Source organism: Nesoenas mayeri, assembly GCF_963082525.1.
Source record: "Nesoenas mayeri genome assembly, chromosome: Z".
Classification (NCBI taxonomy): Eukaryota; Metazoa; Chordata; class Aves; order Columbiformes; family Columbidae; genus Nesoenas; species Nesoenas mayeri.
Window position 1 is genome coordinate 5,086,893 of NC_137542.1, and position 14,273 is coordinate 5,101,165.

At 38.1% G+C, this 14,273-nt stretch overlaps 1 protein-coding gene across 1 annotated transcript in view; it reads right to left on the minus strand.

Moving 5' to 3' along the window:
• Window positions 1–14,273, minus strand: part of VCAN (versican) — a gene marked incomplete at both ends in the record, with an annotated part of 104,473 nt that overhangs the window by 12,694 nt on the left and 77,506 nt on the right. Inside the window, 3 exons of the mRNA XM_080362918.1 lie at window positions 4,001–4,083; window positions 4,849–5,007; window positions 11,760–11,873. Coding sequence (XP_080219044.1) covers window positions 4,001–4,083; window positions 4,849–5,007; window positions 11,760–11,873 — 356 coding nt within the window. The remainder of the gene's footprint in view (window positions 1–4,000; window positions 4,084–4,848; window positions 5,008–11,759; window positions 11,874–14,273) is intronic.

Sequence of the window (14,273 nt, forward strand, 5' to 3'; positions counted from 1 at the left end):
GAATCTGATTGTATCTGCTTCGTTATTCAAAAAAACCAAAATTTTCCTTGAGGAACTCTGAGAATCAGAGCATGTATTTACAAGATCTCTCTTCATTCATTCCAAGACTTGCTTACTGGCATCATTTTTGCAAGTTAAACACAAATTCCAGTTGATACATGAAAGACATGCACAGGAAATGAGCAATTTTTTTGACTGCTGCTGTTTTTGACGGATTGGTATCAGACAGTATTTTCTATAGGCAGCTGACTATAGCTGGTCCACTACTAGTCACCTAAATAGTTGGTCCTGTTTTCAGTAGGTCTGTGAGCCTGTTAAGGCTGTTCTAGGTTCAATGCAGGTTTTCCAATAAGAACCCTAATTCTATATGCTCACTTCTTAAAAATCTTGGTCAAGTTCTTCCACATGCCTTAAAAAAATAAACCGACCTCCAATCCGACTGAAGGGGCATGAACTGATCTCATCTGGACACTGCACAGAAAACTGAACGGCTGTTGCTGATTTGATTGGTGAAACTGTCACCTACTGATTCATGAGGTAAGGGAAATATCTGCAACTTTACCCGAGAATTTAAGTTTTCTCACATTACTAGGCCAATGGCAAAGGCGAGTTTACCACCCTCATTTCACATTAACTGGTAAGAAGTGTACTGAAAAAGAGCTGCCCCTTGTATTTCGGAAGCCAATGGAAGTGAGACAGCACAAGATCTATATGACAGTGCTGCATATGACTATGAAGTCTATGAAAAATAGCTAAGGTGGGCATGTGTATTCAATAGCTCACTGTAATTAGAAACAATGTGCAGTGCACTTGGAAGTACATTTGTTGGTTTTCACTGAGGAACTCCTGTATGTTCTTTGTCCAGCACCATATTTCATGGTGGCTGGCACTTCACTTTAAAAAAATCTGGAAAAAACACAACTGAGCATGAGCTGAAAATGTCAAAAATTACTGATTTCCTTCCACTGTACTCATTGGTTGAAATACCTTCTAGGGACAAAGAGAAAAAAAAGTATTTGATCCCTTTTCCAGAAACTGCTAACAAAATATATGCCAACACCTGTCAAAGGAGTTCCTTTCCAACATACTGAATATTTAAGTTGTGGGTTTCCTTATGTTCATGGAAAACTAGTACCCAGGTAAACCCACCTTGTTGCATAATCTCAAATAGTAGAGGCTGTGGTTCAATGATTCCCAATTCTAGTCAGTTTTTTTGGTTGTAGTGAGTTGGGGTTTTTTGATGTTGGGTTTGTTTGCTTTTAGTGTTGTGTTTTTGTCTTTTTGTTTAGAGAGTAAACTCATGTGAAAGAGAAATCACTAAAATGTATCGCTGCTATTTCTTCTGGGCAGTGCTGGGTCAACTGAAGCACTGGGCAGACAATTCCACCCATCACACGTCTTGCTGTTGTTGTCCATTTACTTTTTCTTCTAAGTCTACCATGCATTACAACTTTTTTTCACAATCTAAAACCTACTGAAATCATATAAGCATGATTTTAAGACTAAACCAAGCTTTTATTGGCAGAAAATTCCAACAAGTATCAAGATAAAGATGAAAATATATCACTTTAGATACACAGTCTACCTAAGAGCAGGAGTGACTTCTGATAGTATCTCCAACTCTTATAACAGGAGAATCCTCAGCAGACTTGACAAATTTTCCTCTATGCCAGAAATGTTGAATGGAATTGTAGATAGATAATATTGTCTTGGAAAAAGAGTGAAGCTGGGCAACAATGTTAGAAACAGATGAATTACAGATGCACCCTGATATGTAAAACACAAGAAGGTTATTTAGGTTTTGGCTATATGAAAGATCTAGTGTCAGAAATTCAAGTTAGAACACGAGTGTTGATTCAATAATGTTGATTTTTATGACTACAAATTATACTTATGCATTTAACACTGTCATGACTACTGTTGACTTGCAAATACATAAACAATGTAATTTTTTGACCTACACAGTACTCAAATTCACTGGAATTTTAAGACATCATCAGAGAAGTATTTGATGCATAAATTTAACTATGTGGTTGTTCCTATTAATCACTAGAGAAGTAGTAAATCACTATAACCAGAGGAGTGGTTAGAAAGTAGGAAGAATAAGTTAAAAACTAAAGAAAATGAGCAAATGAGGAAACTGCTCAGAACCATGGTATCCAGAAACCATATGGAACAGGTTATGAGGGAAAGCTATTGAAGCAATGAACATAAATTATTTCAAGAGACACCTAAATTGTTTCTGAAGGAAGAGACAGAGGGAAGTTGTTAAAAAGAAAAGAGAAATAAAGTGGAAAAGAAGATCAATCAAAAGATAAATCTGTTGGACAGATGGCCTTATTCTGTTCCTAGAACATCTTCATTTCTTAAAACTGAAAATTAAAGTAAAAATTTCATACCACATTTTCCCAGTAGCCTGAATTTAAAAATGGAATCTCAGCCTTAATTTTAATTTCCTTGAATTCATCATTCAGTGGCATACCAAATTTGGCTTTGGAATGTATGAGCATGTTATCTTGTTTTATACAACGCAGTGTAAGATGGGCTGCCTCTTCAGGCACTACATTTATGCCCAAATTTATCTCACCTAACTTTAGATTCCTTAGTGAAGCGCAGACTCCATGACCAACCACTGCAGACAGCCCGGACCACCCCTGAGCTCCAACCAAACCTAAACCACCCTCAGTGGGTGCCTGTCACTGCCCATCAGGTGTAAGAAGCCACATCAGGAGACAGAGAATGAACTCATCCCCAATGAGTAGTGTTCAAGGCCATGACCCATCCTGTGCTCCAAAAAATACATGATAGGCAAGAGAAAACCACGAAATGAAACTCTTCTGCTCACATCCTGCAAGACTTTGTGGCTCCAAGTACAAATGGGTGCATTAGTACCACCACAGGGCACCGGGCAAGCAGTCACGCAACAAAAAGTCTAATCATCTTTTTCTTCACCTGCCACACAAAATAATTTCCCCAAGAAATGGCTTGTTTACAAGGCATTTTAGAGGGCTTTAAAATTCTGGTTATCTCCATGAAATGATGATGAATGAAGCCTTCTTTGCCCCAGGTGTCTTTCTACGTAAGTTGTAGCCACATGGGATGCAGCAATGATCATTGCGTGCATGTGTGAGCGTGTGCATATGTGTGTCCAGATGCTTTCTGCTTTAAGAAGAATTCACAAATGGAAAGCAAAATTATAAGCGTAACCACATAACCAGTTCTGGTTGTTGTTGTTTTGGTGTTTTTGTTTGTTTGTTTGTTTTTGTTTTTAATGTAATGTTCTCCATTAGGTGTTAAATGTGAATAAATTACCCATCTCTTCTATAAAAGAAATTGTTGTGAATTGGAAAGAGCTCAATCATTTCCTGTATCCATCAGCTCTTTGATTTAGGTTAGTTAAAGGTGAGTAGAGAGTGTTCTGCCTCTCCTTCTGCTGATTTTCCTTCCTGTTTCAAGGTAATAGGAGCTATCAACAGCATCTTAAAATTTTATGGACAGATTATTGGTTACAGGCCTCCTGAACCACGCAAGGATGGCTGCTTACCCATCCTAGATGTAGAGCTACCATACAGACTAGAATAACCTCTAACAATATTTGAGAGGCTCCTTTGTGACCTAGTGAATGCAAGAGCTTGAATGCCATATCCTCATCGAAAAATGAATTCTGCTGCATATATATAAGGGAGAGGAGAATTATATGTGTCCTTGTGTGAGAACAGAGGAGCACAAACCAGGTCCAGCAGAGACCTTTAAACAGCAGTCTCAGACTTTCTGACTTTTTCTGTTTGGAAGCTTTGAGGGCTCCCACGTATACAATAATAAGAACTAAGAATAAGGTTTTAGAATGACACCGCAAAATAGTACTTATTCCAAATAAAGGTTTGCTGGCTGTTTGCTTGGGTGCCTATTTAGTTATGCAGCTTCCCTCATCGCTGGTGGGAATTTAGTAAACCACCACAAAAATAAATGAATGAGTGATTATATTTCAAAAGCATCTTACCAGTGGGCTACCGTCAGTCCAGCGGAAATCACGCTCAAACATCTTGTCATTGAGGCCAATCCACTGGTAGTCATGCCCAATACCTAAGGAACCAGAATGATATTTTTATTAACCTTCCCATAAATGGAAGCGGTTTCAGCAAAGAAAATAAAAATAATTTGCACAAAATGAATCAGACATCCTGTTCTTAAGATTCTTCTACTCATTATGCAAACAACTACTTGCAAGCTGGTTTTCAGCTTTTCAATTTTAATTTGGGATTTCTATAAAAATGCAGATTGTCATTTGACAGTTTTAAACAATTCTGGCTCTTCCCTCCTGATGGCATCTCCCAATGAAAACAAATTAACTTCCTACCTGAGCACATATGAGAGGAAAAAAAAAAGGCAAAAATATTAAAATAAAAGCATATATTTTAATCTACATTTTGCAAGTTTTGGTTAGGCTGTAACCAGTGTTGTCTAGATTATGCAACAGAACATACAGGAACTATTTATTTATGCCTACCTAACACAATATATGGTGATGTGGTTATTGATGCCAGGTGCAAAAAAAATTCTAAGGCCTCCAGAAAAAATTGTTTTACAACTTTCCAATGCTGAAACAATACTTCCTGTTCTCTTCCTCAAAACAAATCTATTTTCTATGTAACAAAGAATAACTTAATAGAGATAGGGAACTTGCACTTACCGCACAAGTAAACATGAAGAACACAAAGTGTGCCTTTTAAACATTCTAGAAGTATATTTTAAGATGGACATGTAGCAGCTGAGTGATCAGGGGGATATTTCCCTAGCTCTGAGCCCTCAGTGCCTGTTCTTGTTTAGAGAAATCCCAACAGTACGTACGGTTCACAAAGATCTGCTCCTCATGAGACAAGATGCTTGTCAGGTGCGCTCCCTGGAGACGGCATTCCCTTTCGGCTGTGTCCCACGTACGCCGGTGGGCAAAGTATTTGTAGCATTGTCCTTGGAACTTGTGCCAGCCGTAATCACAGGTCTCCGTGTCTGCAACAAAGAGATAAATCACATGTCTCTCAATGGGGGTGAAACACTGGCATGTTTCATGCAAGCCAATGGATTTCTTGGGCAAAGGTTCAAGAAGTACAAATGCAAACAATAAACACTCATGCTTGATAACTCATTACATTTTCAGGTGGTTCTGTTTACTCAGTTTCAGCACAACGTGCAATAATATTACTTATGTAAGGAGTGTAATTGCAACTGGCAACTTTGTGAGCTTCCACTGATGAAATTGTGCTGCGCCTGGACAGACTTAAGAGGACATCTTCAGTCCATAACTATGGATAAATTAAATGCCTGGATGTTTGACTGCAGTTAGTCTACATTTCATTTGGGTTTTCTGGGTCTGTATATATGGGAATTTTTACTTGCAAGGGCAAATATTTCTTTGAGTGATTGTACTTAATGATTTTGGTTTGGAAGAAACAGACAACTGAAAGTAATATGAAGGAAAACCATTGTGATTGTTCAGTCCACAGATGCAAAGCTGCAGTATTTCCTTTCTGTATTTACCCCTCCAAATCCTGCTCCAAAACCCATCTTCCTTGACAAAGTCTAACTTAATAAACTTTAGGCATCACTTTCTAAGGAAGAAAGTGAAGCTGAAATATAAAGTAATGAAATACACATTGTCTGTGCTCATATGAGGGATGGTACTGATACGAGTGCATTACATAGAGAAGTTCACATCAGCCAGTATATCCTTTCATCTAAAGAGAAATAAACACAAGTCTTAGAACAGTAACAATCCATGGATTTGACGTTAATTATCTTGTCAAGGTTAGGCAGCTGTAAACAGAATAGATGGCAAGAAACAACAAAGTTCCAGTTCCAAGTTTGCTTCTGCACCAACACTGTAGGAATGAATCACAGACAAAAATCGGTATTAATAGGACAGGCATAGCAAATACATTGCCTGAAAGTGTCTGAGCTATGCTTGAAGAAGAACTTGCAAGACAGTTTTAGGGAGAAATACGAGAAACAACAGGCAAAACTCAGACTGCTTTGAGTTACGGCGGAAGAAATGGCAGCATAAAGGACACTTCAGCACAAGATTACAGCTTGTTCTGACCACAGCTGGTTCCAGCTATCTGAGTACACGATGGTTTACTCTGAGGGGCCTCAGTTGCAGGATGTTGAAGAACAGAAACCCAAAGTTTGGCCTTCCCCACCCACCAAACAGGAATTTGCCACTTCCCACCAAGGTTTATCAGTTCCCAAACAGAACTGTGCCTGAAAGCAACTCTCTGGCCTTTCCAGAGGAATAGATTTGTTCTGGGTATGAAACTGCATTTCCTGTTTTCAGTAAGTCAATATAATCAGTAGTCAATAACATGCTTTGGCCAAAGGGTCTCTTTTTGCAGTAGTACAGAAAAAGCAAAATATTACAGAATATGCCAACAACATATGCCTGCAAATTCTGTAACTATGGTATTTCTTAGGCTTGAGCAGCTACCACCTGAAAGACAATTGTGGAATAATTTTTTTCGTAACACAAAACTGGTTCTTAATTCATAACCAGAAGAGGACATTCGCATCCTGAACCATCATAGTGTCAATTTTTAAAAAGTTTTTAAATTTTCCAAGATAAAAACTAGCCTTTGGACGTGCATAAATGGATTTAAAAGTGCAAACATATAACTTCGGAAACTTACCGAAATTTCTCTGACAATTCCTGGCAACACTAATAATACAGCAGTCATTGTCTTATGAGTTTGGTATCAAAATCATTTTCTAAAAGTCATCAGTACATAAGTGTAGCAAATACAAAGGCATAATAGTGCTTACACTGGTTATCTTCTATTTTCAACAAGTTAAGCTGTAGAAAACTGCTTGTGACTTGAGTAATCTGAGCTATGAAAAAGGAATGTAATCTGTATCTTTGGGGTTTTTTATCTGGTCCCTCTTTGTATTCTGTATGAGGTGCAGGCTTCAGATACAGCTTTAATCTCTGGCATCTAGGCCATCTTAAAGTTTAGTCTGCCTTTGGCTTCCTAGAACATTTTTTTAACCACACGATGCTGACTAACAGTGCTATGTCCTTTGTGAAGGCACTTAAGATTTTATTATTCATCTTGTTCAGGGACTCCCTGTCCCACAGGAAAAAAGTCACATCATAACAAGCAGAATTGCATGCTGAGAAAATCGTGGCCAGAGAGCATTTCCAGGCTATTCTAATCAAGTCTTCCTTGGCCTCTGCGGAGGGAGGCAAAGAGGGCTGAAAAGACAAAACCTAGAAGTCTAGGTTCAAAGAATGAGTTGTAATGGTCAGAGCATGGATCGTAAATAATAAAACTCCTTAAGGTAGATGGTGCCAAATGATAACACAGGTACTCTCAGTTGAAACACATGCACCACAGCACACGTATTATACAACTCCTCCCTGCTATCCAAAAGGGCATGTTGCCTTCCAAAAGGGAAAAGCTGAATAACTTCTTCTGCACCTGTTTGTAAACCTTATCTACAAAGACAGAAAAAGCCAGGGCTGATAGCTATAAAATAAAGAGGATTTTTAGAATAGGAAGAGTGGATTTGATTTTTTTTATTTTTTTTTTTTTTGAGACAGGGTGTTGATGAGAAGAGGGGGAAAAAGGGACAGGGAAAGGAAGAGTCAGGAGGCTAGAGAATGAAAAATGCACACCAGGCAAGTAAAAATGTGGGCACTGTTTTATTTCTGCAGTGCTTTGTCCTGAGTGTGTGTGTGTACCTTACTACGCTAAGAAAACTGAAAGGGTGACACAGAGAAAAGGGTTCCATATGGGTATAGGTTTTAATGATTTTACTGAACCCATAAAGGCTAATTGCAGGTGGCTGTAAATGTTCTGATCCGATCATCTGTAAGCAGAATAGGTGCAAGCATTTACTGAATACAAAACTTTACGTTCATTGTATACTTATTCAGGGTGGTAACCATAGCTTTCCTTAACCTTATTCGAGAATGTGATGGAAAGACTGAAACACAGCTTGCCATATTTATGGTGTTTTAAAAGTTGTCTGAGTAGTCTTAAGATTTCTGACAATTTACAGGCTTTTTCAGTGATGTGTGCAAAGAGTTACTTACACACCTTTGTTCTCTGTAGTTTCATTAAAAGAAAAAAAAGTTCTCTGTAGGTTTAATACATAGGTAGGTACCACTTTTTCAACAGCTGCAATAAGCTGTTGACAATAGGTCCCTTGTCTTTAAAGAAATTCCGTAACAGGCTTAAAGAAAATAAAGACTGAAATGTGGGTACTAGAACATAATGAGAGTTTTGCTCAGCTGTGAATTTTATCTATGACTGTCTGCCTTCATCTAATGAACAAATGTCTGAGGCCCATTAGCCCACACATCTTGAGGGGAAAACATTTCTCTGGTAAATGTTCAAAATAATCCCTTCTCAGCTGAAAGACACCAGTTAGAGACCATCTGTTTACAGAACGTATCTTTGCACTGAGCCGTTCTTTAATACTTTCATCCCAAGCTATCAAGCCCTGGGAACAAAGTGAATCAAATGAGAACAGAGTTATCACAGACATTTCAACAATGAACCTGGGTTATAAAAAAAAACTTTGTTCCTGATATGATAATCGAAAAAACAAATAAACAAACAACAAACCTCACTCCCCCCAAAAAAACCCCAGTTGTTTTGTTTTCATAACCTGGAAGAGAACAGCTGGTGTATTACCCCAAGGAGGCATGTCCTGTAACAAACATGTATGCGCCATTTTGGCACACAAGTCCATACATGCAGCTGCATTTGGTAAACAGGCTACCCCAGTTGTGCCTGCAGAGACCCTGCCGACGAGAAAGCCAGACCTTAAGTTTAAAACACAAATACCACTCCTTGAAAGCAGGTAGACACCAGTTAGAACAGTAAAAGGAGAAAAAGAAAAGGACAGTCTAGCCAGCCAAGGAAGGAAGAGGAAAATCTAAATAGACACTCATCTAGTTTTCATTAAAAACACTTATTCTTAAAATTGAGACTTAAATTGAACATCTTTACCATTTTGTTGTTTCCCATGTAACTATTCATGAAGCAAGGTATTCGTCACTACAAATATAGATGGCTAGATACTACAACAACAGCCGAAAACTTCCATGGCTCTGCTGATCCCTGAGGACTGTTGTCTACACAGCCCAGTGTGAGACAGGGTATCAAACAACCCTCCTCTCCTTTCCCCAAACACAGGGCTTGCCAAGCAATGCTTCAGGCAGCAAAACTGGGAGGATCTGAGCCCTGGGCTGATTTATCTGGTCTCAGAAGGGCTTTTCACAAAGGGATGACAATGGAAAGAAAGACTGACGGCTCCCCCATGATGAGACTTGCATCAAGATCTACTGCAGCCTGCGGTCACCCTTTGGAAAAGTGGTTTTGGGATATTTCTGCATTTTAAGAAGTGATATTCAAATGTCACCAGGTCGCATGCACATATGCATCTGTATACTTTGAAAAGGTGCATGCAGGGGGTGAAAGGGTATTATATAACAGAGGTACTCCACTCACTTTTAGTCTAGTCTGACGAAGAAGCAGTGCTGGCTCACTGAGCTACCAACTTAGTTTGAGAAGGAAACACCCTAAACTGCTCTATTTCTAACATCAGACAACTTTAGATCTCTTCAGGAAGAAGTTCCTGGGCTCAGATTGTCAGCTGAACTCTTGCCACCTGGCAAGAACAACAGCTGTCAGGGAGCCAATTATAGCTCATTGAGTCTCAGGATTGATTACCCTCACCCTAGGTTAGATCACCCTGAAGGCTCCTTTAGTTTCTACCACCTGCAGGAGCTCCCTGATGTGCAGCTGCACTGTCCTCTGGTCACATCCCCCTCTAACACTGACACAGACTAATATATCACATAAAGATCCTTTAGTCTAGAAAAGTCTCGCTGGGGCACTTGGGTGAAATCCTGAACTCTACGATTTTTCTACACCAGTGCCATAGGACCAGGACACGGTGGAATTGTCCTCTACTTTGAGTTTCATTTCCAGAAGAAATGCGTGCTCACTGCTTCCATTCCCTTTGGTGGCGTTTCGAATACTCAGCAGTGTGCCTAAGAGAGATCTTCAGCTCGACTTTTTTTTAAGCTTTCTAAAATGAATAGTAATACATTGGAGGGGAAAAAAAGAAAAAAGAGTATGAAATATAATCACGGTGTGCTCAACTCCACCTTTCCTGTGGCACTGAGGTACGCATTCTGTCGTTTTGGCTGGTCTTTAAATCTAGTGAGGTCAGGACTGGTGCCTTGAAATAAAGCCTGCTTGCCAGACAACTGTGTCTGAATTGCCAACACAGTTTTATTTTGTCTGGTGGAGTGGAAATTTGGCACTAAATGCTTTTCTCAAGTCCCAAACCACTGCAGGACTTTAAGTGGAGGAAATTTAAATTCCAAAGCTAAGAGAGCAGGGCTCTGGTTCTGATTGACAAACTAGGAAATGTTCCCATTAACCACCTAAAATGTGCTCTCAGGTTGATCATAAAAAGCAGCTTAAAACTACCACGGTACTCAGAGCCACTTGCTACTCTGGATTGCTGGAATGAGGGGGAGGAGGAAAGGAGTGAGAACATTTATTTCTTTTGTTCTGAAAACACTGTCCACTTACAGCTTTGGAGAACAGATTCAAAAAGTCCTTTCAAATTACAAAATTAGCCAGAATACTGAAAAACTTAAACAGTGAAAAGTGCTGAGGTCGGTCAGCTTTGAGAGTTTTGAGCTCTAACAAACAAATCTCTATAGGTTGAGCTGGAAGGATTTGCAAACTGCCTTTCACTGAAAATGAGAAACAAACATAATACACGATATTAAATAAACAAATCCAAAGAACTGGTTCATTCACCTGTGACCAAAACCATTCAGCTGAGGAAAAAGAGGAAAGTGTATTCATAAGCTTTAGAAAGTACACTTTAAAACACCATGAATTTTTCCCATTGAAATGCCTTCATTAGTTTTGCTGACAGAACAGGTGTTGCTACCCTATTTTTCCTCTTCCATAGACATACCAAGTAAGCATCTTGCACTGTAAATATTTCTTGTAAATACAGTGGGATTTCTTGCAGACAATGTTCTAACAGTTACAGAAATTTGGATATTTAATTCATTTCAGTTGTCCAGCTGAGAGAGTATTTTACAACCTCCTTGTAATTGTGATCCTGCACCTATTTCTCCTAAAATCATCACAGAACAAATCAATTTGAAAATTTTGCGATGAAGTTGTCAAGGCTATTGTCCCCAGTGGATGGATAAATAATGTAGAATATTCAGTAGACTATTCCTACTTTCTAGTGATGCTTGTTGGAAGTGACAGGTTCTGATACATCTTTCATAATATGTATAATTTTTAGGACAAAAGCTTAGTTAAAGAGTAAGTCTGGTTGTACTCATTATCCCATAAGCAACAATACAGTAAGGAGAGAACCTTGTTATGTGTATTCCCCATAGTTTGGTGGCCAATATGAGCAGACTGTGCTTGCCTTGGAACCACCTGAAAACTGTACGGCTGTTGTTATTTTGACACAGAAACTGCCCAATATATCAGTCAGGTTAGCAAGTGGATAGAGTTTGCTCTCACCCATCTGCTAAAGAGCCACAAATCACGGGAACTCAAATATTAAAATCTCTCCTGACCACTGATGACTTCCCACAGATTTTGACAGTTTCTTCCATGCTCTCACTTTTAGAAGGCTTTGTCTATTTACCCCACAAGGGTGTAGAAACGGAAACAGACGAACTCGATCACCGCACATTAAAGAATGCACTTTACCTTGTTCACAGAGGGCACCTACATAGCTTGGCAGACACAAGCAAGTAAACGTATTGAGGCCATCTATACATGTGGCTCCATTCCGGCATGGGTTAGACTGGCATTCATCGATATCTACAACATAAAGATAAAAGAGTTTTTGTAACCCACTCACTGCCTTGAAGGGAAATGTTCCTCAGCCTTAGTCATACTTATTACTAAGACCAGTTCAATACAGAAGAATGAAGTATTGCAAAAGATCCAAGTAACCAGTTTATTTGCACGATAACTGAATTCACTATGCACAACCTTCTTTTCTCTTCACCCACAAGCTAAGAAGTGGTTTCCTCAGGAAATGTGACATTACTGATCCAAAATTTTATATCCTCCGCTCTGACTCCTAATTTCTGAAATTTAGACCTTCCATTTGTCCCTGTGTAGCTGAGAAAGAAGTGATACTGTGCAGTGTGTAGTATTTTCTCATACTGGTGGAAAATTTGACCTCTGTGTGTGACCATGGCACAAAAAATTCTCATAAGTACTAGAAAACTCAAACATCTTAACAAATATTAAACACTGGGTATCTTATCTTATACCAGGAAGGAGACTGTTCATTTCAGCCTGCAAAACAGCATGCCCTGGGATCTTATTGGTTTGCATTTCTCGTTTCTTCCTTGTCTAATCTTATCAGGATATGGACAAAGCATAATAAAGACAATCTCACTAAATGACCACTCAGATAGCAACGTTCGTAGTCATGCACAGGTTTACTGCTGAGCCTATCATTCTAGAGTAGACAAATAACATTCTCTGGCTGCTAGAATGCTTTGTCTTCAAATTTTGAATTCAAGCAGTAGTTCATTCAATATAATTACTTTGTGCATGTATTTGCAGAGGTTATAAGCTAGCAGATCTCTTTATAAAGATCATATGGTGTTTTCTAATGAGTGCTGCTCTTCTGAAACAATCACAGCTTAATCTTTGATGCAGATTTTGCAAAAATATTAATTGCAAGTGAACAGCTGGTAGTGACTGACTATTATATAACTGACTAACTATATATAAGAGAGAAGGTAAACATATCTACAAACCAAAAAGCATGTATTCAATGCTAGGCATAATTGCTGCATCATATGAAAGGCTTCTTTTTTAATAATTTTCTTTTTAAAATATACTTCTGTTCAAATTTTATGCTAGGTCTTATTTGTTCCAGTCATTTGGAAAACTCTCAAGTCAACATTTTATGTCTTACATACAGAATATCCCTCAATGTCAGGTCAACATTTTATGGATAAAAATGCTGAGGTTTACTTTCTTGAGCACCACAGACCGTATCTCTATATGGTGACTGGACATGAAGCGTCCCACTCCAGTTAAAAGGGACAAGACATGGCCAGAATAATAATTTATAATCTGAAAAAGAAAAAAACCCACTCTATATATATATATATATATATATATATATATATATATATATATATATATATATAATTTCTGAACTCTAGTTTGTGATCAGGGGATGCCATATTCTTTGATAAAGAAGATTTAACATACGACGTCTAAAACTTGAAATCTACCAACAACAGCCCTCTAGGGAACTAACAAACTCATCAACATGAGCTAGGAAAGCTGAGAAAAACACCTGCTAATTTTTTTAATCACATAATGTCTTGCACAACACAAATGAAAAAAAAGTAATCCTCACATTTATACCGCACTGGTATCAGCCTTTGGGTGGGGTTGTTTGTAGTTGTTGTTTTTTTCTCCCAAGTTATATATAATGAGTTAAACTAATTTTAGCAACATTGCATGAGTTTGTTTTGTTTTGTTTTGTTTTGTTTTTTTTCTTTCAAATTTGGCAGGAAACTGTGTAACAGGTAAAACCATAGTATGTATTAGGGAATTAAACCTGCAGTTTTTCAAAAGCCTACATTAGCTGTACACTAAACAGCCAAGCTACCACTGTTATCATACTTTTGCTTGCTAGTTGGAAGGAAAGCTGGTTATTCTGAATGGTACTGGTGAGTCTCTTGAAACTCACAATCACAACAGGTAAACATAGATGAAGCTTGAGGATGTCCGCAGCTAGAAGGGTTACCAAAATACTAATTTATACCAAAAATGTATATGATTATGATAATACTTCAAATTTCCTTGAAATAATATTAAGGTGACATTCAGATTTGGGATTAGTTTATTTTATCAGCCTTTCAAATAATTACACAAAACTTTTAAGAACTGCCCTGAAATATTAATGTTTATTTGGTTTTATTTGATGTATTTATGAATACAAATTGTGAATGCTAGGTCATGTAGTTCATCTATGATTCTCTTACATTTGTGTGCGTATATATCTATGCACTTTATGGGGAGAGAGAAAAGGACTACGTGGACCTCCTTCATGTTATTGCTCTGTTCTTAAGGCCTCACTGTAGAATTTTTCAAATGTCTACATATTCTTCAAATTCAAAACCACTCCACTTCTGCAGATTTCATGTATGAAACACTTATATTTGACTTAATCATTATCTGATG